General features: G+C 43.6%; 1 protein-coding gene across 1 annotated transcript; it reads left to right on the top strand.

Moving 5' to 3' along the window:
• Positions 1-373: 373 nt before the first annotated feature.
• Positions 374-26,921, top strand: LOC128455528 (obscurin-like protein 1). Its single transcript, XM_053439198.1, has 21 exons — positions 374-1,388; positions 2,723-2,992; positions 3,621-3,881; positions 3,984-4,295; positions 4,407-4,673; positions 4,822-5,097; positions 16,199-16,474; positions 16,562-16,834; positions 17,082-17,357; positions 17,433-17,708; positions 18,120-18,395; positions 18,492-18,767; positions 19,977-20,246; positions 20,759-21,025; positions 22,460-22,726; positions 23,959-24,071; positions 24,317-24,470; positions 24,834-24,995; positions 25,144-25,248; positions 25,527-25,793; positions 26,644-26,921. The coding sequence occupies exons 1-21, from the start codon at positions 374-376 to the stop codon at positions 26,919-26,921; spliced, it is 5,937 nt and encodes a 1,978-aa protein (XP_053295173.1).
• The last annotated feature ends 122 nt before the right edge of the window (positions 26,922-27,043 follow it).

Genomic DNA, 27,043 nt, shown 5'->3' with positions numbered 1-27,043 from the left:
GGGACTGGGTTGTTCCCCCTGTCACTGCTCGCCGGTGTTTTTCTCTCCTGCAGACAGATCTAATTCAATTAGCCCTAATAATCATCTCCGTCTGTGCTGAAACACATGGATGGAAAAGGGACAGAGGTTCAGTGATTTACTCTTCAGTTTTATTTTCCTGCGCTCATTTTCAACATGTATAATTGTATCATTATTTTCGTTTATGGTTGAGTGATTAAAATCAAATAGCTTCACTAGTTCAAAACACAAGCTGTTTGATTTCAAAGTGATGATTCTGTTGTTTCTTTTTTAGAGATTAGCATCGCAGGGGTTGGATCATCTTTTCCCAGTGAGACGCTGCCACAGGTGAAGTAAAGGTAACTCCGGAGCAGAGATGGATGTGTTTGGTGGAGCGCCACGTTTCTTGGCCTACCCGAGACCTGTGGTGGTACAATCTGGGACTGACGCTGTTCTGAAGTGTCAAATCGGTGGCGACCCGAGGCCTGCGGTGATCTGGGAGCGGAACAATGAAAAGATTGACCCGATAGGACAATACAGGGTCTTTGAAGATGGAAACGTTTACAATCTCATCATTTCTGCCGTCACCACGGATGACAGTGGACAGTACATTTGCAAAGCAAAGAACAGCATTGGGGAGACGTATGCAGCGGCAACCCTGAATGTGGAGGGCGAGGCACAGGAGATGGAGCTACGAGAGGAGAATAAGCCACGGTTCCTCATCAAGCCGCTCTCCACCCGTGCAGGTCGTGGGGAAGATGCCGTCTTCTCCTGTAAGCTCTGGGGAAAGCCACGGCCGGAGGTCATCTGGGAAAAGGACGGCCGGAAACTCAATGAAATATTCGAAAGCACACATTTCACTGTGGGCTACCAGGACGGTGGATGGTTCCAGCTCAAGATTTTTAAGACTCGTGCCCCGGATGGTGGAGTATATACATGCAAAGCCAGGAACGAGTTTGGGGAATCATTGGCAGGAGCTGTGTTGCTTGTGGACGCAGGCCCAGGACACGAGGAAGAGGGAAATCGTAATGGCTACACAAACGGCCACTGGAAAGGCCACCAGGGAAAACAGAGGATCGGTAGGCAAGTGCCAAACCGACTCAAAGACGACACCGTGACCAAGTCCACCAAAGTCAAAATGTTTGCCGTGACGGAAGGCAAACATGCCAAGTTCCGCTGCTTCGTGACTGGTAAACCCAAACCAGAGATAATCTGGAGGAAGGACGGCCGGCTGATATTGTCGGGAAGGCGTTATTTGTTATACGAGGACAGAGAAGGATACTTCACACTTAAAGTTCTGTACTGTAAGCAGAAGGATAATGGCGTTTATGTCTGTGCTGCATCCAACACAGCAGGCCAAACCCTCAGTGCTGTACACCTCTCCGTAAAGGGTAAGTCCAGATCGTGTTCAGTGGACACACGACTCTCAACTTTACATTGAATAAAGTAAAAACTCTTTGAGGGACAGGAGAGTAAAGGCAGACACAGTTCTGAGGAGTGAGTGAGGGTGTGATGTGTTCGTGGATCAGATTTCAATTCATTTGATGCCGCGATGATGTCAGTGAGACACTATATCTCATCATGGAGAACATTTATTGGGGTCAGGCCAGAGAGACCAGAGAAAATTAAAATGTTAAATTTTCGGTAGTAAATTTATTCTTTCTCAAATGAAACTGAATGAAATATAAAGAAAGTTTACAAACATGCTCATGAAGTTTTGACCACAGCACAAGACTAAAAGTTTGACAGTTTTGTATATAATGAAGCATATTCCATGAAAAGGTGTTGCTATAGACGGAAAGTATAGTATATATATATCACACAAAGCATTACATCATCAGTCAGTAAGATTCATAAATGGTTAAGTCAGTCGGCCTGTGTACTGGAAATATAATTATCAAAGAATTTATTGGACAAGCTGAATTAAAATCTGGAGTATAAATGAAATGTCTTACAGATTTGGAATTTGAAAGTAGCCTTATGTAAACAGGCAAAGTCAATAAGCCTCGAGTGGATTTCAGCGGCAGTGAGATGTCTGCAAAGTTACTTAGCCTGTGAAAGGTCTCGGGAGGCGTCCATGAGATCGAGATCTCTGGGAAGGGGATCGTGTTTCTCACATGGCTCAGAGAAAGTCCACTGGCACCAGCAAAAAAAAAAGAAAAAAGAGTATTGTACTGCATCAGTCAGAGATAGAGAGAGTACCTCTTGAGATAGGATTAATCGTAAGTGGTTGGGTCGAGAGTAGATTTAAAGGTTATATATAAATATAAAATGGAGAATGTATGTCATCAGTTGTCAGTCTGTTTTAATTGGATTTTTTTAAAACAATATGACAAGGAAATGAGGAACTTTGCACACAGAAACCTAAATATAGTCCACATCCTTATGTTCCCCAACTGTCTGGCGGTGTCAGTTACAAACAGTTTATTTCCTATCTGACACCCTGATGTGTTAATGTCCTTTCCATTCCGATACTAAAGAAGCCACTTGTCTCATGCTTTTTGCTCATCTTGTTTGCTTCACTGGAATTTACTGCCACATGTATTTCAATTTGCAGAGTTCACAACACGGACACACAGTAGATGGTGTCCTGTGAGGGAGTCTTTGTCACACTGAATCTCCAGAAGCATTTATATTGATGAAATGACACTGTCAAGCTTTCTTTTTTATTACATTATAAAAAAGTTTTATTGACCTAATGTTCTTCTTCCTTCTTGGGGCCCAGAGCCGCCTGTGCGGTTCAAGCAGCCCCTCATCGATCTGGAGGTGTGGGAACGGGATTTGGCCGTTCTGGAGTGTGAAGTTCCGGAGGACTCAGTTGCCATCACGTGGTATCTGGAAGACAGACGGCTGCAGCCAGGGGACAAATATGGAATGGAGGAGTGGGGAACAAAAAGACGACTTACTATCCGGGACATCGGAGTTGATGACGATGGGATTTACCTCTGTGAGATGCCCGATGGGGGGAGAAGCATTGCAGAGGTAGCTGTAAAAGGTAAATCGGGAAAACAGCAATACCAATTTCACAAGGACAAAGCAACCACATCATTTCATACACACTGTGATATATAACTTTCATTCAATATTCAGCTCAAATGAGGACAATATCTGTTTTAACATCAAAACTTTCTGAATGTGAACTTACCCGTCGATGGGTGCAGGAGAGAAAAGGCAAATCCTGAAAGATGGAGATGAAAGTGCTTTTGTGAGGTGTTACTCTTCATTAATGTTTTTTCTACCAGGGTGAAGTGTGTGTATATATATATACTACTATATTGATAGTATTGCTGCTTGTTTTGGTTATTTATTGTAATTCTATATTGAGACCAAAAAAACACCACAAAGTCAGTGGAGGAATTCTTAACCCAAGTACAAAGGAGGAAATAGTCTGACATCATTATACAGCCTCAAAAGCTGCTGACAGAAAAAGTGGAATTGATCAATGGAGACCATTTCATTTCCCATTTCCTACAAACTCTAGAACAAAATTGTTACTCTGCAAGTAGTTATTAATTTAACCATGAAAAGGAAGACCCCTGACCTAATTTTCAGATCATTAGATAATCACAATCTTTGTTGGATTCCTATGCTCAGGAATCACTCACACAAGTTTCTCCTTCCAGGGACAATTTTGCGGAAGCTCCCGAGAAAGGTGGACGTCCTGGAAGGTGAAAACGCTGCCTTTTGTGTTGAGGTGGAAAAGGAAGAGATGGACATACACTGGTACAAAGATGGCACAGAGCTGCGGGAAACCCATCAGACAATTCTCAAGTCCTTTGGTCGAACTCACATTCTGGTCTTTGTCAACACGATGCCCCAGGATGCTGGACTAGTTACTTTCCTTGTGGGCAGATCCAAGACTTCCTCTCAGCTAAGAGTGAAAGGTAAGGTACCACATTAATCATAGTATTTTGGGATGGATCAACATGTTAAAGTTATTCCATCCAAATGGATGTTGATGCATTATAAACTCTCCTTTTTTCCAGCGGCCAGACATTGTCCTCCCAGTTGTCCAGTGGGTGTGCAGATCAACACCGAGCGGGCGAATGCTGCTCTTCTATCGTGGGCTCCGGCCCAGGACTCACGTAAAAACCCTCCATCTGGATACGTGCTTGAACGGCAGGAGGTGGGCACCGGTTCACAGGAGTGGCTGCAGTGCCTCACCACGGACTCTGCCACGTCTGTTGAGATCCTCGGTGACAGTGTACCATGTGAGGCCGATTACCGATTTCGCATTTGCAGCGTTAACAAATATGGAAAGAGCAACAATGTCGAGTTCCCTAAAGCTGTTCACCTGGGTAAGTTCAGTTGTATTAAATAAATTATACTTCTATCTATCTTAACTCAACACAGTTTACGATATATAATTTAATAAATCATGCACAAACGTTTATTTTTCCTTTTTATAGTTCCGGTGACCAGAATACAAGCTCCCTTACAGGATGCCCTGGTGCCGGAGGGACAAGATGCCGTCTTCTCTATCGAGCTCTCCGCCTCAGTTATCGGTACATGGTTCTTGAACGGCACTCAGCTTCAGGAGGATGAACGTTTTTTCATGCGTCGCTCACGAACACACGAATCCCTTCGCATTCGAGGAGTACGTGACACAGATAATGGGGCGGAGATCACGTTCATCGCCTACGGCATCCGGGACTCGGCAGCACTGTACATTCAAGGTATTTGTGGGTCATACTTTGCTCTTGAGTGTTTGTTTGTTGACTTCTTTGTTCTCTTGTTTTAACTGGAATAGCACCAACGACACAAGAGGACCTCGGTTCTTCTGTGACCAGTTTAAAGTTCTCGTTGTTGTTTTTTTATTCGCAGCTCCTCTTGTCAAGTTTTCGTCCATGTCCGAAATGGATCGGAACAAGTTTGTAGAAATTGGGAACCCCATCGTTCTCTACTGTGAGCTGTCAGACCCGGCAGCCGCAGTGCACTGGTTCAAGAACGGGGTGGAATTACAAACAATGGAGGGTCTTCATATTCAATCTGAGGGCACCATGAGGAGAATTGTCATCCAATCAGCGGAGTTCTCACACTCCGGAGTGTATTGCTGCGATGCCATTGATGACATCATCAGGTTCAATGTTGAAGTAGAGGGTAAGTGGAGTTGCTTACAACACTGGTGTCTTTCATAGAGAATAACCATCTTTATTATGTCGTTTTTCCTATTTTCTTTCTTTTTTGCTTTACTTGATGTACAATCTTTGCTAATTAGCAACCATTAAAATATCTAAATATCCCTAGCCCCGCCTTTGAGGTTTACGGCAATTCCAGATGCTGAGAGGAACAAAAGCATTCAAGCAGGCTGCCCCATTGTTTTACAATGTGAGCTCTCAGATCCCTCTGCCCAGGTGTACTGGTACAAAGATGGGTCAAAGCTCCTTCCTCAAAATGGAGTAGATACACAAAGTGAGGGCCTGGGAAGAACACTGATTGTGCACTCAGCAGAGTTTTTCCACTCTGGGTTGTACTGCTGCAAGACAAAGGGTGACGCCATCACGTTCAGTGTGGACATCACAGGTGATTTGTTTGAAGCAATGTGAGACATTAACAAACACCAACTTCTCAGAGCAACTAACCCGGCACACTTCTTGTACGTTGTCTTTCTTCCGCTAAGCTTTCACAATTTGCATCACAGCATGCTTAGTTGTCAGTACACAGATTATGATGAGTAATCTAATCGCTGACATGAGATTTAAACACATCTGTAGCTCCACCGGTGAAGTTCTCAGCCATCCCCGATGACATGAGGACCCAGTCGATCGAAGCAGGCTGCCCCATAGTTCTCCAGTGTGAGGTGTCAGATCCCGAGGCGCACGTTTGCTGGTGCAAGGATGAAATCCAGCTCATTTCAAACTCGGCCATAGAAATTCAGTCAGAGGGCAACAGGAGGACAATAGTTGTTCAGTCTGCAGAGCTGTGCCACTCTGGTGTGTACAGATGCACGACACTGGACGATATCGTGGACTTTCACGTGGATGTCAAAGGTGACTTTGCACTTTTTCTCTTGTGCGTTTACACTGTAACCCCACCTCCTCTTTCTAGATGCCACTAATAATCCCGCTTCTACTGTGTGGTTTGAAGCACTGCTCCGTGCACACAAGCTTAGAGGAACTGTTAACACACCAGGTGATTACTATTCATGACCATGTGTTTTGTGACTGCTGTGGCTCTGGCCCGATTCGAAAGTCTCCAAAGCCCTTTCATCTTCTGCTCTGCAGTTACATTTTTGCAAGGTATCCATTTCCACAGTCTTGATTTTATTTAGCTGTCCTGAATTCCCAATGCTAGCTATACCAGTGACGTACTCTGCTATCTTTGACGTTGAGAGAACCAAGTCACTTGAAGCAGGCACAGCTCTGGAGCTGGAATGCGAGGTTGCAGACTCCACTGGGCCTGTCTGCTGGTATAAAGACGGTGTAAGGCTCCTCCCGGGAAATGGTTGGGATATACTGAGTACTGGCACGTTGAGGAGACTTATTATCCCATCGGCTGAGCTCTTGCACTCAGGGCTATACAGCTGTGAAACCTCTGAGGACACTAGCCACTACACTGTGGATATTAAAGGTGATTTTGAATAAAAAATTTCTTAATGAATACTAGAACTTCTTGGAGACCAGATGCAACTAACTTTTACATTATGCATATATGTCTGTCTGTGTGGTGTTTTGTGTGATGTTTTCTGTTTGGTAAATTAATCTCTACTGTCAAAATGAAAAATAACTTTCTGTGTAAAATTCGAACTTTTTGATCTTAGATATATATCAGATTTTTCCCCCTGTTAGGGGAAGCCACACAAATAACCACTATCTTCATCTAAATATACACAATTAAGTCCTCAATTATGATATGAATCATCATCTTTAGCTCCAACGTTGCCATTGTCGCCATCACCAGACCTCGTGGAGACGCAGTCACTTGAGGCAGCGTGTCCCACTGAGCCAGCATGTGAGCCCTCAGGCCCTGCTGCCCAGGTGTCGTGGCAGAGGGATACACAACGTGATTCTAACACACAGCCTGATTTTGAAACGGAGGCCGTCCAGAAGACCCTTGTTATTGAACCAACTCATCCTTCAAAGTCTGGAACGTACTATTGTGCGACAGCAGATGATGTTGCCCAATTGATAGTAGAAAATCAAGGTGATATTTCTTTGTGTGCGTTTTCTGTTAGCTAGCACTAACTTGTTCTGTGACTGTTTGTCTGTGCTCTTCTTGCCGTTGAAATGCAGAACTGATATCTGTGACCGTGTCTCTTTTAAGCCCTTGTTTCTAATATCTAGGCTTGTGCAAAAACTGACATTATTACCCCAATGATTGTCTGTAGAGCCTTCTCCAAAGCCTCAGCTTGGTTCTGATGTTGAGAAGACAACGTCTGAGGAAGGGTGCTGCCCGATTGTCCAGCAATTTGAGATTTCAGATCCCATTGCCAAAGCCTGTTGGTACAAAGACGGAACCCAGATCTACCCTAAAAGAGCGGCTGGTTGTGAATCACAGAGCAGCAGCCCGGCCTTGCCCCTCCAGTCACGTGACTTATCTGGCGATGAGAGGGTTGGCTGTGACACAACGGCTGATGATGATGCACAGTTAAATGTGAACATGACAGGTGGTGTTCCACGATGTATTTGCACAATTAAGAATCAAGAATTCAGTGACGTACGTGAAGCTCATTGTTTTTCTCTTTGGCTTTGTCCAAACAGCAGAGCAGTGTCACTATGGTGAAGAAATTGGTGAGATAGCTGAAGCATCCGCCCAATACTCTGTGGATGTCCAAGGTGATTTGATATATTTCAACATCAGTCATCCATGTTAACCCAGCACATAAAAAGCCACTAACAACAGTGGTGTATTTTTATTGTTGGCTCAACCATCTGAGGCATATTTAATATTCCATTACAAAATTGCTTTTTTTTTTTGTCACTCTGTCATCTCAAGCCTCATGTGTCATTTCCTGAAATTTGGCTGTTTCATGAAACCTGTGGGTGTTTCGTCGCTGCTGCTCATACTAACGTACATGTTGTGTTTGTCCATTTACTCTTCATTTTAACAGTCATCTTTGCTTGTAACAAGCAACTCACAAGTCTTTTAAGTCCATCTTATCTATCTTATTCATCTCCAGATCCTCTCATTCACATTGCCGCCCTGAACCTTGCAATGACAACAAATTCTTATCTATACGAAGACAAAATTATGCACTTTTTTTTGGTTTTTAAGGTGTTATAGCAAAGACTGGTGGTAAACAACACTAGGATTCAGTTGAAGGGGGAAATGTAGGAGTTCAATCTCAGACCAATCCTGGTCGTCCTTCTTGTTTGTCTTTGCAATGGATTATCCCATAACACCATGCTAACCCCCACTGATGTAAAATTGATGTTGTGAGAGGACGTTTTGCGACCATCAACCACTGAAAATCTTTCTCTGTGTACATCATAATGCTTATAGCTACATCGCCACGGCTCTCTTCTGACCGAGAGAAGATCAAGTCCACCGAAGAGGCTTTTCCTGTGGATGTTGTCAGCCGGTCAACAAAATGGAAATCGGGCATCTTCGGTGGCAGGACATATGAAGACCATTCCAGGCAAATGCCAACTTCTCAATCGACATGTGAATATTCAAGTGATTGGATTCAACCTGAACAGTCACAGGAACCCTCAGACAATGAGCAAGGAGTCGACCGACAATCAGCAGTTTACCCTAACTCTGCAAAGCCAACAATAACACAATCTGACACACATCATCACACTCCGAAGTCCACAGAATCACAAGGTGAAGAATTAATTTATAATATGCAGCATCCAGAAGGTTCATCTGAAGAGTTCGGTGAATCCCTGCAGATGGATCAGTACTGCAATCGTCTGCAAACTTCAACTGGTGCCAGCTCAAGACAGATGGCAACTGTCCAGTCAAAGCTACTGTTTTCAACCACCCAGTCTGAACACCTTAATAAACCAATTCAGATTTCAACAGTCAAATCAGACAAGCTCTGTAACACCTTAAAAACTGCAGATCTCCAGTCAGAGGAGACCTTTGCAACCTTCCATACTTCAGATGTCCTATCAGAGAAGCCCTTTAAAACCTTATCGTGTGCAATTACACAATCAGAGCCCACGACATCCTTACATACTGCAACCGTCCAATCAGAGGAGCTGTGTACGTTGTTATATAATGCAGCTGGCAAATCAGAGGACACTCTTGCATCCTTGCATACAGCAACTGTCCAATCAGATGAGCCCTTTAAATCCACACAACTTGCAATTAGCCAATCAGACCATCTATTAACATCCTTACATGCTGCAACTCTACAATCAAAGGAGACTTTTACATCCCTACATACTGCAACTGTCCAATCAGAGAAGCCCTTTAAACCCTTAAAGTGTGTAAATACCCAATCAGAGGAGCCTCCTACTTCCTTTCATGCTGCAACTGTCCAATCAGAGAGGCCCTTCGAATCCTTACAGTTTGCAAATGCCCAATCAGAGGAGTCTCCTACTTCCTTACGTGCTGCAACTGTCCAATCAGAGAGGCCCTTTAAATCCTTACAGTATGCAAATACCCAATCAGAGGAGTCTCCTACTTCCTTACATGCTGCAACTGTCCAATCAGAGAAGCCCTTTGAATCCTTACAGTATGCAAATACCCAAACAGAGGAGTCTCCTACTTCCTTAAATGCTGCAACTGTCCAATCAGAGATGCCCTTTGAATCCTTACAGTATGTAAATACCCAATCACAGGAGCCTCCTACTTCCTTGCATACTGCAACTGTCCAGTCAGGAAAGCCTTTCACATCTCCACATATTTCTACTTTCCAATCAGAGAAGCCTTTTACGTCCTTACATTCCGCAACTCTTCAAACCAAGGAGCCGCTTAAATGTTTACAGACTACAATTATCCAATCAACGGAGCTCGGTAGCTCCGTGCAGACATCAGCTGCTCTGTCAGAGAAGCCTCTTGAAAGCTTACGGACTGAAACTCTACTTTCAAAGGGCCCCTGTATCTCCTCATGGGCTGCAACTGACCAGTCAGAGGAGTTTAACAGACCCCTACAGACACTGACTGTCCACCCGGAGAAGCTCAGTGACTTCCTTTGTACTACATCTCCTCAATCATTGGACTTGTGTAACCCTAACAAGACAGAACTTGTCCAAACAGGGAAGGATTACAACCCACCACAGTTTGCATGTGTCAAAATGGATGACCTATGTTGCACTGGACAAGCAGAACCCAACCATGCAGAGGTGATTTATCCATCCACGCAAACATCAACGATCCAAGCAGAGAGTGATCGCACCATGGAGACCACAGAGGACCAAGTAGACAGCACACTTAACTCTGAGCAGAGACCATCTACTGAGTCTGCAGAGCCCGACTATACAAAGCAGGCTTCCATAGTCCAATCTGAAGAGATCTACCTATCAAGGACATGTGACAGTCATTGGATCGACAGTTTGACTACAAATAAGGTGGATGTTGAAGGTGATTTAAATGGTTAGCCTAATCAAACAACATGGATGGGCACAATGTTGACATTGTGTCAAATGAAGAGCGATCTTTTAGAATTTTACATTTTCTGGTTTTATTTACCTGATTTTGTGCAAATACTAAATCTATTTTTATAAAAACCTTGAGCTTGGGTAATGTGTGAGGAATATTAAAATGGGACAAAGAGTAAATACATTAGCTTCATGCTAACTTGAATGTCGAGATATATGACGTCTAACCAAAGACACCTCTTGTTAGATTACTAATGACACATATCTTTTAGGACTTATTATAACTTTTAGATTTGTTGGCATGACTAATATTGATTGTATATCTTGCGCCTCTGTTGTTTGAAAGCATAATGTTTGTTGGAGTCAGTCGGTGACGCAATTTTTCTCTTGATGTGACCTCATACATCCCCAGCTCTGCCTGTGACAATCTCAACACTTTGTGAGGCTGAGAGGATCAAGTCTGTTGAAGCCGGTGAGCCCATAGTGCTTCAGTGTGAGGTGTCCGATCCTGACGCTCAAGTTGTTTGGTGCAAGGATGGAATAAATCTACGTGACGCAGCTGGACAAGATATGGTGGCCGAGGGTTCCATAAGAACACTGGCTGTCCGGTTGGCGATGCCGTCTCATGCAGGGATTTACAGCTGCAAGACGACCGATGACGCAGTGCAGTTTCATGTGGACGTTAAAGGTGACAAAAGTTGTTTTTGTCTGTTGTTCAAATAGATTTGAGTGAGGGCAACGTGCATCCAAATGCTTTATAATAACTTCTAGGCCTTGGGAGTAGGTGAAATATGGCAGGTTACTTTATCTGCCATTCAGCCTAAAAAGCCTTACCATCTATGCAGTTTGTTAACTATACCAAATGTAATTTGGCGATCCATACTAAATCCAAACTTTTGTGGAGGATAAACGAATGAGTAAGAAAATGACAGTGTTTTATTTTAAAAAGTTAACTGCAAAGATGCTTTATAAAACTTTGCTTATGGAACTAAAAGGAATTTACATGATTTCACAAATACAATCTGACCATTTCATTAATCTACCCTGATCTACCCTGTATGCAGTTTGTTAACTAAATATAAAATAATAAAGTTAATTGCAAAGGCTTTGTATGTTTTGTAGGAAATGTCACATGGCGTTGATTTCATTTTCTATTAATATAATAAGTATGTGTTGTTGATTTGAAAGTTGCAAACACATTGATACAGAACATATATAGTGAACCTTTTTACGGTTATGTCTTAGCACTTGTTTCCTACAAAACATTATTACTATTGTATTCTGCACCAAGATGTAGGAGACAGGGTTGAACACTGAAGGTTTTAGTGTCACTACTATGTGTTGCTTCATTTGGTTGATCACACTTCCTGTTTTGACCAGCTCTATTTCATATTCAATCCCGTAGCTCCACTTCCGGAGGTCTCAGCTTTATCTGAGGCTGACCAGACAGAGACAGTCGTGGCCGACTCTCCTGTCGCTCTACAATCTGAGCTGTCAGATCCCACTGGACGGGTCAGTTCGTCCCCGGATGGAACTGAGCTCCTACCTCAGAGTGGAGTAGACTTCCAGTCAGAGGGGAACTTGACAAGTCTTGTTGTCCCATCGGAAGAGCAGGCTCACACTGACGTGTACCGCTGTGAGTCAAAGAGTGATGATGTGGAGTTTGCTGTGAAAGTAGAAGGTGATGCTCAGGACGCTCTGTGGTGCTTTCACTGTCTTGCTCTGCTCAACTAACTGTAGCAGCAGGGAGGTCGATTAGGTCTCGTTTGTCTTTTACCTAACAGATAATGGCTCATTTTACCACTTCCCAAACTTGGGTCGACTGCCTTTATAAAAATGTTGAAGCCACAGCCTCAAATGCATAAAATACTGAAAAAAATTAGTAAACCAATGTCAATATAATGTTACTTTAATTAGTCATTGCATGTTGTGTCAGTGTTAGAACATAATTCTTCTAAACAAACAATATGGGATATCTTCTTTCCAGATATTAAGCTTCCCAGTGCAGCTTCGTGTTATGCATGTCCAATAACTCCAGAAAGCTTCTACATTAACTGAGCACTGCTCCTTGACCATGAGCCAACAGTGTGTCTTTCTTCTCTGTGTCTAAATCGTTTATTTTTGTCTGTTTCAGTTTGTAAAATAACGAAAAATCTTGCTTCCTCCTCTTTTACCCCTTTGGATGATTTGTTTCCCTTATTGTCTTTGCAGTGTCTGTGTGGTGTAACATGTGTTGTTCTGTCACGTGTGCTTTGTTTTGAAGGAACTGTGCCATCCATGTGTTGGTAAAACCTCAGTCGCTATCTTGAACTTCTTTGTAACTGAACATTCAGTAGGTTTCGATATGAAGCTTATTTAGAAACTCTTTCCTGCAATATCTGAAACCTTTAGCACCACCTGTGAAGTTCTCTGAGCTTCAAGAGAGTGAAGGCAACAAATCCGTCCGGGAAGGCGCTCCCATTATCCTCCGCTGTGATCTCGCTCGTGATCCTTCCGCTCACGTGGACTGGGATAAGGATGGAATGCAACTCCTGCCACACAATAATGTAGAAATAGAGTCAGATTTCCGCTCAGCTGAAATCGCACACAGCGGCACCTACGAATGTTCTACAGCAGACGACACCGTCACATTTAAGGTGGACGTAAAAGGTGATTTATTTCTGTCCTTACCATCCTCTTGTCCTCATACATACAAGTCCATCTTGTTCTATGCTATGAATGGAGTGTAATGCTCAGAAGAACATGGTATTACCTGGCTGGGCTGGTGTGTTCTGTCCACTTCATCCCCTTTATCCCAAATCTTTGTTATTTCCTTTTCTTAGGCCGATCACCACAGATCATGCCAGTCGCCCCGTCTGAAAAATGCAAGAGGATTGCAGTTGGTTTTCCCATAATTCTCCAGTGTGAGGTCTCAGAGCCTGTTGCCCAGGTCTCCTGGTTTAAAGATGGGGTGGAGCTTTTTAGCAAAACAGGCCTCGATATGAAAAGAGACGGCAGCTTGAGAAAGTTAATGATTCATTCTGCTAAGGTCTCTGACTCTGGCCTTTACAGCTGTAGCCTCGCCGATGACGTTGTGACATTCCAAGTGGACATCGAAGGTGATTTGCTTGTATTCAGTCTGAATTAATGAGCTTTATCATAACGTATATTAACGATACACTTTTTTGCACAATTACTCTTGAGAAAACTCTTTTTTCTTTAACATTCTCCTGTAACACTGTATGGAAACAGGGCTCCAATGACTTTATGTTTCAAAATGGCATAAAAACGGTTTAATGTGTAAAAAACGCAACTTGTTAAATGCCCCCCCGCCCGCCTTCTGACAGCTTAACAGCAGTTTTCTGCATTGCTCTTCTGATGCAGCTGCTCCTGTGAGGCTTGCAGCGCTTCCAGAGATTGCAGGAGACAAACTTATTGAGGCAAGCTGCCCAATTAAGATGCAGTGTGAAGCCTCAGAGCCAACTGCCCAAGTCTATTGGCACAAGGATGGAGAACAGCTGCTTCCAGAGAGTAAATATGAAATTGAAACTAAAGAAAACCAAAGGGCCCCTGTTATTCAGTCGGCAGATGTCAGACACTCTGGGCTCTACAGCTGTGAGGCCTCAGATGACCATAGAGAACTCAAGGTGGATGTTGCAGGTGATCCAAGTGTTTTGAGCTTTGTCAGAATCACTAACTTCCTTCATTTAATACTTGGCTCCTCGAACAACTTGGGCTTTTAAACATTTTATAAGGATCTCAGGCAATGTGTACTAATACGTTATTATGTCGCCTATTTCTAATAAGGCATATAGAGTCAATTAAAAAGTAAATGTAATGCTGTGACAGCTATTACTTTAAAGGAAGCAAACACTTAAAGGCCCTCTCAGACTAAAATGAATGGATAAACTATTTGGTCCCTTTAATTCCTGGTGGTCACCTAAAACTACTTATGATAATTTGATCCATTCTCATTGTAACAGTTTATTATGGTAAAGGTAGCACTTATCAACCAGAGATAATTATCAACTGACAAAGTAATTGTTTTTTAGACATATGTATTGTTTTTCATTTAGATTTTGGCTTTACATTTTGCAACGTAAAGCTTTGCATCAACTGTGTTTGTAGATGCAACAGAAAACTGTATCGAAGCAGTGTTCTGCAGTTCTACCTGCAAAACCATTAAACCATAGACCAGAGTTAGCAACTAACTGGTCAGTGTTGAGTTAACTGACTTGTTTTAGCAGTGGTCCACGTTACTCCCAATGTGTTGCTGTGTTAAACTTTATCAGATGCAGATGAGAAGAATTATGAAAGTTTAAAATGCAGACGCTGCAAATTCACTGATCTGAAAGGGCTTTAAATGTTCTGTGTTCCAACTACTAAAATAAGATATATACAGGAAAACAGTCAAATAAGACGGTGAGAAAATAAATCTAAATAAAATCATTTTCAGACATGACCTGCAGAGGAACTCTGGAGAATCGGCTCCAGACTTTCTCCGGATGCACAACGCAGCGGGAAATTCTCTGCTCAGACACGCTAACAACATTAATTTATTATAACACTGGCATCGGCAGCTATCACAACAAACTCCCTTGGCATCGTCAGTGTCTTCTACTTGTGTCTGTCGCCTATTAAAAGCGTCATCAACCCACTCACCCGCAGTGAATCCTGCAGAGAATGTCCTGCTGTATTCAAACATGACTTTCTCGACCTAGCACCCTAACATAAACGTAGCTCCCTTTCGTACATTTGCAATAACACACACAAACCTCCTCTGCAGGAACTCTGGACGATCTCCGGAGTTCAGTGCATGTCTGAAAGTGTCATTTTAAATTAGACCTAGTCATGAGCCCATGACTTACAACTTCAAACTTGTGTTGGCGTAAACTTTGTTATCCCAAACTACTGTTTGCTCAATCAGGAGCCAGATGTCAAATTACATACCTTAACAAGTCCACGTGTTTTACCAGAGTATACCACGGCGAGTCTGATCACTATCTGGTTACTGTTCAATGGATTGAAATTCCCATAGCACCGGTTTGATTCTCAGCTGTTCCAGAGGCTGAGAGGAACAAGTATGTTGAAGCGACTAGCCTGACCAAACCGCCATGCCAGATGTCCGACCCTGCAAACCGGACCCGCTCGCACCAGGATGGAGTCAAAATCTTGCCCAAATCGAGAGTAAACGTTGATTCAGACGGCCGTAAGAGGACTCTTGTTACGAAGTCAGCCCCTTCTCCGAACTCTGGGGTGTACGACAGTAGAACTGACGATGATTCAGATTTGGACGATTTCTATGTGGAGGATAAAGGTGATATGCTCAGCTTCTTCTTGGCAAGATGTTGTCACCATCGATTTTTACGGCACAAAACCCGACCATCACATCCCTCATCGCAGCTGACTTCCGTCTAAACATGCTAATTTCATTCTGCATTTTCTTTTTTTTATACATGCTTCCCATTTTAGAGCATTTTTATGTAGTTTGTCATCTTACCCCAGCACACATGGTTGCATTCCATCAGAGCACTGCTTCAATTAACTCCCTGTTTGCCTCAAAAGTGGATTAACCCCCACGGATGTTACAAGGAGTTGCCATCTATAGCAAGGCTTGATCAGCATGTCCTCAGCTGTGAAAACCTGACCTCACCACTACTGAATGCATGAGCATAAACAACGAATGCTGCTTTTCAACCAACAGCTCACTTCCTCCTCTTTGTGCTGTGCAGCCCCACCGGTGACATTTGTGGATATTCCCGAGGAGGAGCTTTTCAAGAGCGTTGTGGAAAGAGAACCGCTCGTTCTGTCGTGTGACGTGTCGAGGACCGACGGCGTCGTCCAGTGGTACAAAGACGGAGCTGAAATGAAACCGAGCGATAATGTGTCACTGCAAACAGACGGCACCAGGCGAGACCTCACAATTCATTCAGCCCAACTGTCCGACACGGGCACTTACACGTGCCGGGCAGGAGACCACGTTTTAATCTTCAAGGTTACCATACGAGGTACGAGGAAGAAAATATCTGATTAAAATGGACCACATTGTCTATGCTTGTGTAACAGATGAATAACGCATTCTACTTCTTCCAAAGAACCTCCGGTGATGATAGTCTACCCCAAGGAGGATGTCCATCTCGACCGCCATGTCCCCGAAGAAATTATTCTGAGCTGCGAACTGTCTCGTGCTAACGGCGTCGTCAGCTGGTACAAGGACGGTCAAAAGCTGCAGGACAGCGAGAACATCAAGCTCAAGGTCGAAGGCCCCTATCGACGACTCAAGATCATTTCCAGTGGAGTCGACGATTCGGGAGAATACGTCTGTGACACAGCTGACGATTCGATATTCTTTCACCTTTGTATAACAGGTAAATATCCCTAATGCTACATACCTGTTGGTATCTCAGTATGGGTAGAAGCCTACTGAACCCTTTAACATTGCAAAAATGTAAGGTTCTTATACCATTAAGAGCATGTTACTTACTTTTTTTGTTGACAATCCAAAAGGTCTTGTTTATATGTCGACTTTATGTCTAGAGGATCAGTCCAAATGTCTTGGAGCACGCATTAAATGAATGAGTAATGTATACGTTGCTTCAAAATGTCCATTTCCAGAACCTCCGGTGCGAATCCTATCCCCGAGTCAGTCGCAAATGGAACTGTGCCAGCAAACCTCGGAGAGGATGGTGCTGAGCTGTGAGATCTCACGGCCCAACACGGCAGTGCGCTGGTACCGAGACGGACTCGAAGTGGAGGAGAATCAGAACCTCATCCTGGAGGTGGACGGTGTCTACAGAAGACTTATTATACCCGAAACCACCGTCAAAGACTCTGCAGAATACGTGTGTGACACAGCAGACGATTCCATGACCTTCTTTGTAAACATAGCAGGTAAAACTTTAGTCCACCTAATGAGGTGCTGTGTTAATGTCTGTCCACTACTGACACTGACTTCCTGCTACACAGAGCCTCCTGTTCGCTTCATACGCGCAAGGAAGATGGCGAGTAGAGTAGAGAAGCCGGCGGGGGAGACTCTGGTTCTGGACTGTGAAGTTTCAAGATCGAACGCTGAGGTCATCTGGAAGAAGAACGGGGAAGAAATAGAGGACTCCAGAAACATCACCATCCTGGATGATGGTGTCGTGCGTCAGTTGACCATTCACTCTCTCACAGAGAAAGACGCCGGTCAATATGTCTGTGATGCAAAGGACGACGTCATGGATTTCAATGTTAAAGTGCAAGGTAGGTTATTAAACGATATAACTCCAAAATTAGATGTTTTATTTAGAATTGTAATGTTTTGACATAACGTGATTTATCAGAAACAAAAGCAAACAAAAACTGGTGGCCTTAGAATAAACCTTAAAGGTTGTAACATTACCCGGGAGCGTCCTCTGCTTCTGTAACAGAAGTTTAAAGAAAAAGGAAATGGGAATACCGAAAAGGTAAATGGAACCAGTGGACCCTTCAGCTTCATGGGTTTGGTTTTTAATGGTGCAACCAATTTCAATTGGTTTCTATTAAAGTCCGTTGTTTTGTCTGTTAGTACTTCAGGGCTCTGCACTATGCAAGAAATTGTATTTTTCTTTTTCTTGCTCAAAATGGATCATGACTACGTTCCAATAGGATATTTTCTTCTTGCTCATTTTTCAGAGTTGCCCGTAAAAATTCTGGGAAAAACTGAGGCAAAAACAGAAAAGCAGTTCTTAGTGTCAGATGACGTTATTCTCGTGTGTGAACTCTCGAGATCCAACGTGTCGGTCAGTTGGTTCAAAGACAATCAGCTAATTGACGACACTGAGAGATACTGTGTTGAGGAACAAGGGGTTTTCCGATCACTGGTTGTCCTAAATGCTGGACTCCAGGATTCAGGAGAGTACGCGTGTGACGCGGTGGATGATAAGATGCTCTTCTATATCACTGTCAAAGGTAATCACACCATTACAGTTCTTGAAACGCTGAATCTGTCCTTCCTCGACTCCAGGAAAAAGAATAACGCCTGCTGTGTCTTTTTTTTGTGCTTAGAGCCTCCGGTGCAGATCATCGGAAACTCCGGCCACCCAGAGCATCACATCCTGGTGGCAGGGGACGACCTTATTCTGGAGTGTGAGGTGTCTCGGCCAAATGCCGCTGTTCAGTGGCTGTGCAACGGAAAGATACTGAAACCAGATCCTCGTATCAAAATCGACAGCCGTGACGTTGTGAGGAAGCTAGTTCTCTCTGGACTTCAGCCCTCGGACTCTGGAAAATACATTTGTGATGCCGTCGATGACAAACTGATAACGCTCGTTGAGGTTCAAGGTGAGTTTAAATGTTTCCGTTTGTTTTTTGATGCCTTTTGCGTGCAAATGCAACTTGTAAACAACAACTGCTCTGTAAATGTAATTTTTCACAGAGCCACCGGCCATGTTTTTGAATAAAGAAGCAAGTAACAACATCTCAGCCCATGAAAGTGAGAGTGTTACACTGAGTGCCGTGGTGAGCCGTGAACGGGCTAATGTTCGCTGGCTGAAAGACGGCCAACTGCTCAACCAGGATAACATTCACATTTCCAGCGAGGGTAACACGCACAAGCTCACCATTAATCCCCTGCAGCTGTCGGATTCCGGATCATACGTCTGCGACATAAACACAGATCAGATGTTTTTCACTCTTTTAGTCAAAGGTGAGAATCTGGCAATCCCTCATCAAAATGTGACCTTTGCTCACCGGTTAACCTTCACTTGATTTGAAATGTCACCTCTGTTGAACTCCATTATTTATCTCGTCAGAAATGAAGGTGAAATTTATCAGACCAGTGGAGAACACTGTGTGTGCGAGGGGAAGCAGCCTCACGCTGCGATGTGAGATCAACAAGCCCAAGGGAGACGTGCAGTGGCTGAAGGACGGGCAGGAGATCCCCCCCAGCCGGCGGCACACCATACGGGCACAAGGTCGAGAGCGAAGCTTCACCATCCACCAGGTAGTGGAGGAAGACGCTGGAGAATATACCTGTGAGTCCACAGATGACAGGACTTCCTCCACCGTCAATGTGGAAAGTAAGTACAATCAAATCTTACAACTTCAGGCAGTTCAGGGAGAAATGTGTGTGAATCCTAGTCAAAGGGCCGGCTGACATTTAAAGGGGACATATTATGAAAAATCCACTTTTGTAGTGCTTCTACACGTTAATTTGGGTATCTGGCATGTCTACCGTCCCAAAAACTCTGGAAAAAAACAACTCCCCCGTTTTAGTGTGGTTCCTCTATGTCAGAAACGATACGCTAGAGTGCGTCCAATGGGATTACGAGTGAGAGGGGGCGGGGCACTCAAACAGGTCAATCTGAGGAGGGCTGTTTTAGACAGGGTAAAAAGGTACTGTTTTAAATGATCCTTGTGGTATTTTGACAAAAGTATGTTACAGACATTTCATTAAGACCCAAAGGAACCATATCAACTTGTGGTAAAATGGGCATACGATGAGTCCTTTAAAGGGTTCGAGTCTAATCTCACTGAATGCTTTGCCTCCAGCTCCCCGTGTGGTGGAGTTCATCGCGGAGCTGCGGAGCATCACGATCCGCGAGGGAGAAGACGCCGTGTTTAAGTGCGTGGTTTCACCGGAGGACACTCAGCTGGTGTGGCGCCTCAACGGCAAACAAGTCGCCCTGAATGAGCGCACTGTCGTTTCCAGCAACGGCCTGTGCCACATGCTCTGCATCCACAACTGCCTGGTTTCAGATGGCGGCCGAGTGACAGCTGACGCAGAGGGGTTGGTTTCAGAAGCCGAGCTCCAGGTTCAAGGTAACTTCTCGCCCCCATTAACACTACAACTACACACACTTCCAATGACAGAAGTCCCAACATTCAACAGTAGTTTAATCCGCTCTTATTTCGCTTGTTGTTATCACCCATGTTTTTAAAACCATGAACTATTATCGGCGGGACTGGAGTGAATGTGAACATAAAAGCGAGTGGGTTGAAATGCCTGCGCACCATAAGTACCACGTTTATCCTTTTACGTAATATAAGTAATGACCCTCTAAGAGAAGTGGAAATTGTTGGAGGCGTCTTTGACAGCTCGCTTTTAACAGCTTCTCCTGTTAGAATTCCTCCGGTAACTGACAGAGACAAGTGGCCCGGTGGGTTTGGTGTATGTGACACATCAGGGGGGCAAGAGACGCCTCCGAGCTCGAAGGCTGAGTTCAGATGTGGCTTCAGAGTATTGTTATGCAGAATCTGCAATGAGCTCAAACAAAATATGATCATATAAAAGGAATTTGAAGTCTTATATCATGTCCTGAATTCATTTTCAGAGGAACAGGTGCTGTTCACCAAGAAAATGATGCCTGTGGTCGCTGAGGAGTACGGCGAGGCCCTCCTGGAGGTGGAGGTGAGCGTGGACTCAGAGGAGGTGCAGTGGATGAGGCAAGGCGTGCTGATCCACCCCGACGCCAAGTACACCCTGAAGCACAAGGGCCACAAGCACAGCCTCTCCATACGCCCCCTGGCCATGTCCGACCGCGGCACCTACAGCTGCGAGACCCTCCACGACCGCACGCAGGCCCAGCTCACCGTGGAACGTGAGTGTGCACGTGTTCTCACTATGCCCTGCTCTTGTTTGTTTACCGCTGTTGCCGACAGCTCCACCTCCGTCACTGCCTCTAGTGAAAGCAAAGCTCAATTAACTGAGTAAGAGTAATTTGAGTGACTGGGGACCGGGATGGCATTTGTACTGGGAGCACGATGGCGACCAACAGGTGATAGTCTTACGGGGCCCCGAGCTGACTCTCACGTCAGGGTCTCTGCTCTGACAGAGGATCAATGAAGCCCTGATGATTTCATTATGTCAAAGACGAGGCACTTTTCAGTTTAGAGTAAGTGCTTTATGAATAGCAAGTTGTTTTTGTTTCGAGTAATAGAAATAGATTTTGTAAACAGAGTAAAACTGTCCTGCTAGCAAGCTCAACATGGGTTTATTGAAAGTAGCAGTAGTGATGTTGACACATTAAAACCAGGACGTTCTTATGATCGTTTTTCTTTGCACATACTTCTTATATTTCCCAGTCCTATGATCCACAGGCCAGTGGGTGAATTAAAGACTGTTCTTTCAACACTGGCGTGGGTGGGAAGGGGAAAGCCAGGACTTCAGGCCGCCGTTGGCACCTCCTATGAATTTGGAGCTCCTCTCATTGCATCTAAATTTACACGCTGGCCTTCAAAACCGAGGTTGTTGTCATCGGGTCTCCAAAATAAACAGCCCTTTTTTTTCTCCACAGAGAATACTCGTCTGTGTGAGAATAAGTGAGAAATGTTGGCAGTTTCAAAGCCGGCTTTTGTATAAAGCCCTCCACTCAAATATCTCCCTGTCAGTGAGTGCCACCTCGTATTGTTTAAATCCAGACTGCTGTGTAGGGAACGGTCTCTGAGGTCCATTGTGTTACAGAGCAACGACACCCTGTCTGGTCAGAGTGGAACAAATCTGCTCGGGGCTAATCTTTCAAACACAAAACTTTTCTATTGACTTTTATTTATTCATTATACATAATTACAGACAGAAAGTACTTGCAAACTTGATACTCAAGCTAAATGTACTCTAGCTTTATACTTTTCACCTTGCAGAAGCTTTAAAGTTGTTTTATCATCACCGTCATGGAGTTTGTTTGTTATTTAACAGGATAACTCAAAAAACACTCAACTGATGGATGGGTGGGGTATTAACCAAGTTCCAACTAAATTAAATTAAGTGCAGATCACAACTTCAATTTCACTTTATTTAAGATCGTGAAATAGGTAGTTTAAACATTTTCGTTGATTTCTTAGAAGTTAATGGATCTTGATTAAAAAATAACCAGGCTGGTCAGGGGATTGATATTCATCAGTGTGCGGATCCAAATAAAATTCCTGATCCAGTGAATTTAAAGGTTGTTTCATGTGGGGACTGCTTTGGTGGCAGTATGTGCTTTACTTGTACTTACTTCAATGTTTAATGTGGTTTTGCAATTTTTTCTTTACAGCTCGTAAAATCACCATCAGGAAGGGACTGAGCGACATCACGACCACAGAGAGGGAGACGGCCTCTTTCGAAGTGGAGCTCTCTCATCCCGACGTCCCGGGCACCTGGATGAGAAACGGAATCAAACTCAAGCCGACCAATCACTTTCGTACGAGCGCCAAGGGACACGTCCACAGCCTCAGCATCTCTCACCTCTCGGTGGAGGACACCGGCTCCTTCGTGTTCTCTGTTGACAACCTGAGGACGACTGCGAGGCTCGTTGTGAAGGGTGGGTCCTTTGTGCATTTCAACACCAGATACTTTTGATACCTAAGTACATTTAATATGAGCTACTTTAAGACTTTGACTCAAGTCATTTTCTGACGGGTGACTTTTACTTTTACCGGAGTCACTTTCAGGTAAGATATCTGTACTTTTATTCAAGTATTGCTTTCAAGTACTTTATACACATCCACTGCTCAAGTAAAGAGACAGTTTTGAGAATATAGAAGTAGAAAGTACAGAAATTTGTGTTCAAATGTAGCGAGTAAAAGTAAAAACTCGTCAGGATAATAAATACTCAGGTAAAGTACATATATGTGAAAAAAAATCTACTTAAGTACAGTAACAAAGTATTTCTACTTCGCTACTTCCCAGCACTGCTTTTGTGTTAGTTTAAAAAGTAATTTCCAGGTAATTCAAGGCCTTTTAATAATTAATGCTTGAGGCTAACATGTTTATTCACAGCTCACAGGCCGTGTACAGTAGACTGCAGGCCTATCTAAACAAAATCTTACTGTACTAATTCTGCTGTGACCTCAGACTGGCCGCTATAGTGGTCCCCTCAGACGAATACCAGCCAGTGGAGGCATGATAATAGAACGGAGAGCCGGCTCTGCTACTGTTCCCTTTATCCAGGCTCATGTTCCATACACAAAATAGCTTAGTGTGAAGCATTGAAAAGTGGAAGCTCTGTTCTGACTTTTCTGTCAGGAGCTGGTTCCCCCCGCGCAGCGTAAAAAATAATCCGCTCCGTGCCGAGTCAATCAGTGAGTATCATCCTGTTGAGCCGGGGCCTGAAACGCTGGGGATGACAACTGGATGAATATGTCAGTGCTGTAAATTAGTCTACATAACTTAAAGAGTAGGTTGAATTTTTTTATTGTTTTGTAAATAATACTCACAGAGACCGTGATGTCACACTTCCTCCGGTTAATAGAGTTCTTTAAGTGACACGTTGCATCCAGGCATCCAATGGAAGTGATCCACAGTCCACGTGTAATGGATTCTAAACTTTATCTGAGTAAGTGTTAAGCTTCAGGAGTCGAAATTAAAATTAAAAAAATTAGGTGGTACCTTCCAAAGTTAACTTGCACTGTCCACTTAACTTTAATACAGATTGATAGCCGTTAAATAATTACAGCATTAAACTTTCCAAACCTAACTTTGTTACTCTTAAGGTTACATTCACTTTTCGAGAGGGTTCTGGCATCTTAATTAAAAATGCCTTTTCTCCACCAGAGCCCCCAGTGACCATTTTCAGAAAACTGGAGGACCAGAAATTCCCAGACGGATCAGTCGTCGCTATTGAGTGTGAGCTGTCGAGACACAACGTCGATGTCAAATGGTTCAAGGTAAGAGATGGGTTTTTGATTTTTCTTCATAACCAAGTGCCAAACAACCAAGATGGACGCCTTCCCAGTAACTTACTGGGACACCCTGAAAATCACCCGAATCTTAGTGGGCACAGCGTTTCAGTCATAACTAAACAAGTAGAATTCAACTTTCAAGTAAAAACTTCTGTTGTCTTTGGACAATGTATCAAATCCAGTTGTTGGGATTAATTGCAATTGAGATAACATATTTCTTCATCGTTCAGAACGAGGTCGAGCTGAAGCCCAGCAAGGAGCTGCGCATTTATGCGATGGGAAGAAAACGATTCCTTCAGATCCTGAAATGTCACGTCTGTGATTCTGGCATTTATACCTGCGATGCTGGAGAAGCTACCACGTCCTGCACCGTGGAGGTCTACGGTAAAGTCTGATTGTCTTCTTAAATACTATAAAGGTCAGGAAAGCACGGCTGGTTTCGCAGATGTGATGCAACGGTCTTGACCAGTTGAAACAGGGATTCAACCCCAGGCTGACTAGTAGTGTTCTGCTGCCCTCTAGTGGTACTGCAATGAAGCAATGTGAAAAGTTAAACCCCTGGAGGTCAGCAAAGACAAGGTTTAAAGGGGGTCATATTCAAGTTACTCTTAAGAAGGACTCTCATGAAAATAAAAATAATATTATTTTGCTGAATTGCACTAAATTATATGGTATTAAGTATATTTCCGTTCATGTTGATACTGTTAAGAGTTGCCCGTTGACATCTTGAATACATTCTCTTGGCAGAGCGCGAGCTGTTGATCGTTCAGGCCCTGGAGGACGTGGACATCCAGGAGGACCAGAACGCCGTGTTTGTCTGTGAGATCTCAGTGGAGGACGTGCCTGGAGAATGGTACAAGAACGGGGAGAGGATTCAACCCACCAGTACCATCAAGATCCGCCAGGAAGGTCCGCTTTAATCACACTTCTACATGATGATCATATAATGTAACAAGAGAGAGAGGACACTAATGCAAATAATTTACCCTGAATAGAAAGGAAAATTTGTGTTTATGATTATTTATGCTTTAAATTCATTTTTTTATTCTTGTTTCAGGGACCAAACATTTTCTTCTCATGTGCAGTGTGCGAGCGGAGGACTGTGGACAGATCAAGTTTGTCGCCAGACATGTTGAATCTGTCGCTCACCTGGAGGTGGAAGGTATTCTGATCAATGAAAACAGGCCAATAGGTGTTTCTAAGGTCATAGGTGACTCAGGACCAGGTCATAGAGGAGTGTGTTGTCCTATAGCAACACACAGGGTTGATTGAAGTCAAATACAGTAAAACCAGTGTGTTGATTTGTAGAACTTCAATATCTGTGAGTAAAGTTAGTTATTCATACATTAATAAATGAATTCAGAGCTTCATTTTCATTTCTTCTTTCACCACATTTTACTGCACATGTCCTGAAATCCAACTGTGTTCCGTCCTTTTCAGAGATTCCTGTGAACATTGTGAAACCTCTGCAGGATAAGACCGTGCTCGAGAAGACTCGAGGGATCCTGGACTGCGCCGTGTCCAACTCCCGATGCAGCATCCGCTGGTACAAAGGCTGCAACGTCATCCTGCCCTCGGAGCGCTTCGAGATCAGCAGCGAGGGCTGCTATCGCAAACTGATCATCCAGCAGGTGGCGCTGCACGATGAGGGCATGTACAGTGTCCAGGTTGGAGAGCACTCATGCTCCGCTAAGCTGACGGTGGAAAGTAAGGGAGTCCATAATTATTCACAAGCTTTTGTGTGGTTTACAGCAACATTTTTATTTATTCTTTGTTTCATATGTTTATCGGATAATACAGAAATTGTAATTACAGAACAGAAATATGATTTATATCATTATCTGAGTACAGAGCTATGTGTTACAGGTAGATAGTGAAGGGGTGGTTTTCTTCGGTATACAGGCAACTACACCACTGTTCTTTTTTGTTACTGTTTGATATTGATAAAGTTTTGATAGCCCAAGAGCCGGGCCTCATTTTTTTAAACAATTACAAGAATTAAACATGAAGTAACAGTGACAGTGGTGTGACACCCCCCCCCCCCCCCCTCACAACCCCATACATAACTCCATAGCTCCATCTACTGGCGAAGGAGAACTAATACAGGTTTCTTCTTCTTTTGGAGTGACACAGAGCCGGTGGTATTTTTAACACATCTGTTTTTCTCATTTCACTCCGGCTTTGTTTAGAATTTGAAGTATCGATTTGCAACATCCTTAAAAAGAGGCTCTGCAGCGATATCGACAGCCACAATATTCTGATGACAAGTCCATCCTATTTGCAGTTGTAGCTCATGCAATATATATATATATATATATATATATATATATATATATATGACCCAATCCTAAAATATCTTTAAATAAAGAAATAAGATAAATAAAGGAAATTATATATATATACATAAATTGAAGGGTCACATGAACAAGTTAACTGGAACAGTTGGTATTATACTCCAGTTATGTTTTTTGTCTGAACTCTGATTAATACATTTTAGGGAACTTTAGTTAAAATGTGTTCTTATGCAGAGCCGCTGACAGTTTCCTGTCTGTTTCAGGCCAGTCTGTGTTACTGGTCAGAGAGCTGAGGGACGTGGAGGTCGTGGCCCCCGATGAAGCCACGTTCGAGTGTGAGGTGTCGGCCCTTGCTGTCGAGGCCCCTGAGTGGAGCTTGAAGGGGGAGCCTCTGCAGCCCGGCTCTCGGGTCCATGTGGAGAAGACGGGCTCAGTCCACAGACTGACGCTCAGCCAGACGTCCCCGGACATGAGCGGAGAGGTGGAGTTCAGCTCCGGGAGCGCTAGGAGCAGCGCTCAGCTCCGGGTGCTGGGTCAGTGAAGCAAGAAGCTGTGGAGCTCAGAGCAGTTTACTACACATTAGGTCATTTCAGCTTTATTTTACCTTGTGAGATCAAATACAATATGCAGTTAATACTATTTCAATATTCAATTCAATTCAAT

The sequence above is a fragment of the Pleuronectes platessa genome, chromosome 14 (assembly GCF_947347685.1).
Source record: "Pleuronectes platessa chromosome 14, fPlePla1.1, whole genome shotgun sequence".
NCBI lineage: Eukaryota > Metazoa > Chordata > Actinopteri > Pleuronectiformes > Pleuronectidae > Pleuronectes > Pleuronectes platessa.
Note: the sequence above shows the minus strand (reverse complement) of the source record. Positions and strands in the feature narration are given on the sequence as shown.

Bases quoted from the DNA above. Each gene is read 5' to 3' on its own strand.
- LOC128455528 (XM_053439198.1), top strand. From the start codon at position 374: ATGGATGTGTTTGGTGGAGCGCCACGTTTCTTGGCCTACCCGAGACCT. The intron at 17,358-17,432 runs GTAAAACTTTAG...CCTGCTACACAG, and splicing joins CTTCTTTGTAAACATAGCAG to AGCCTCCTGTTCGCTTCATA. The intron at 18,768-19,976 runs GTGAGTTTAAAT...CTTTGCCTCCAG, and splicing joins AACGCTCGTTGAGGTTCAAG to CTCCCCGTGTGGTGGAGTTC.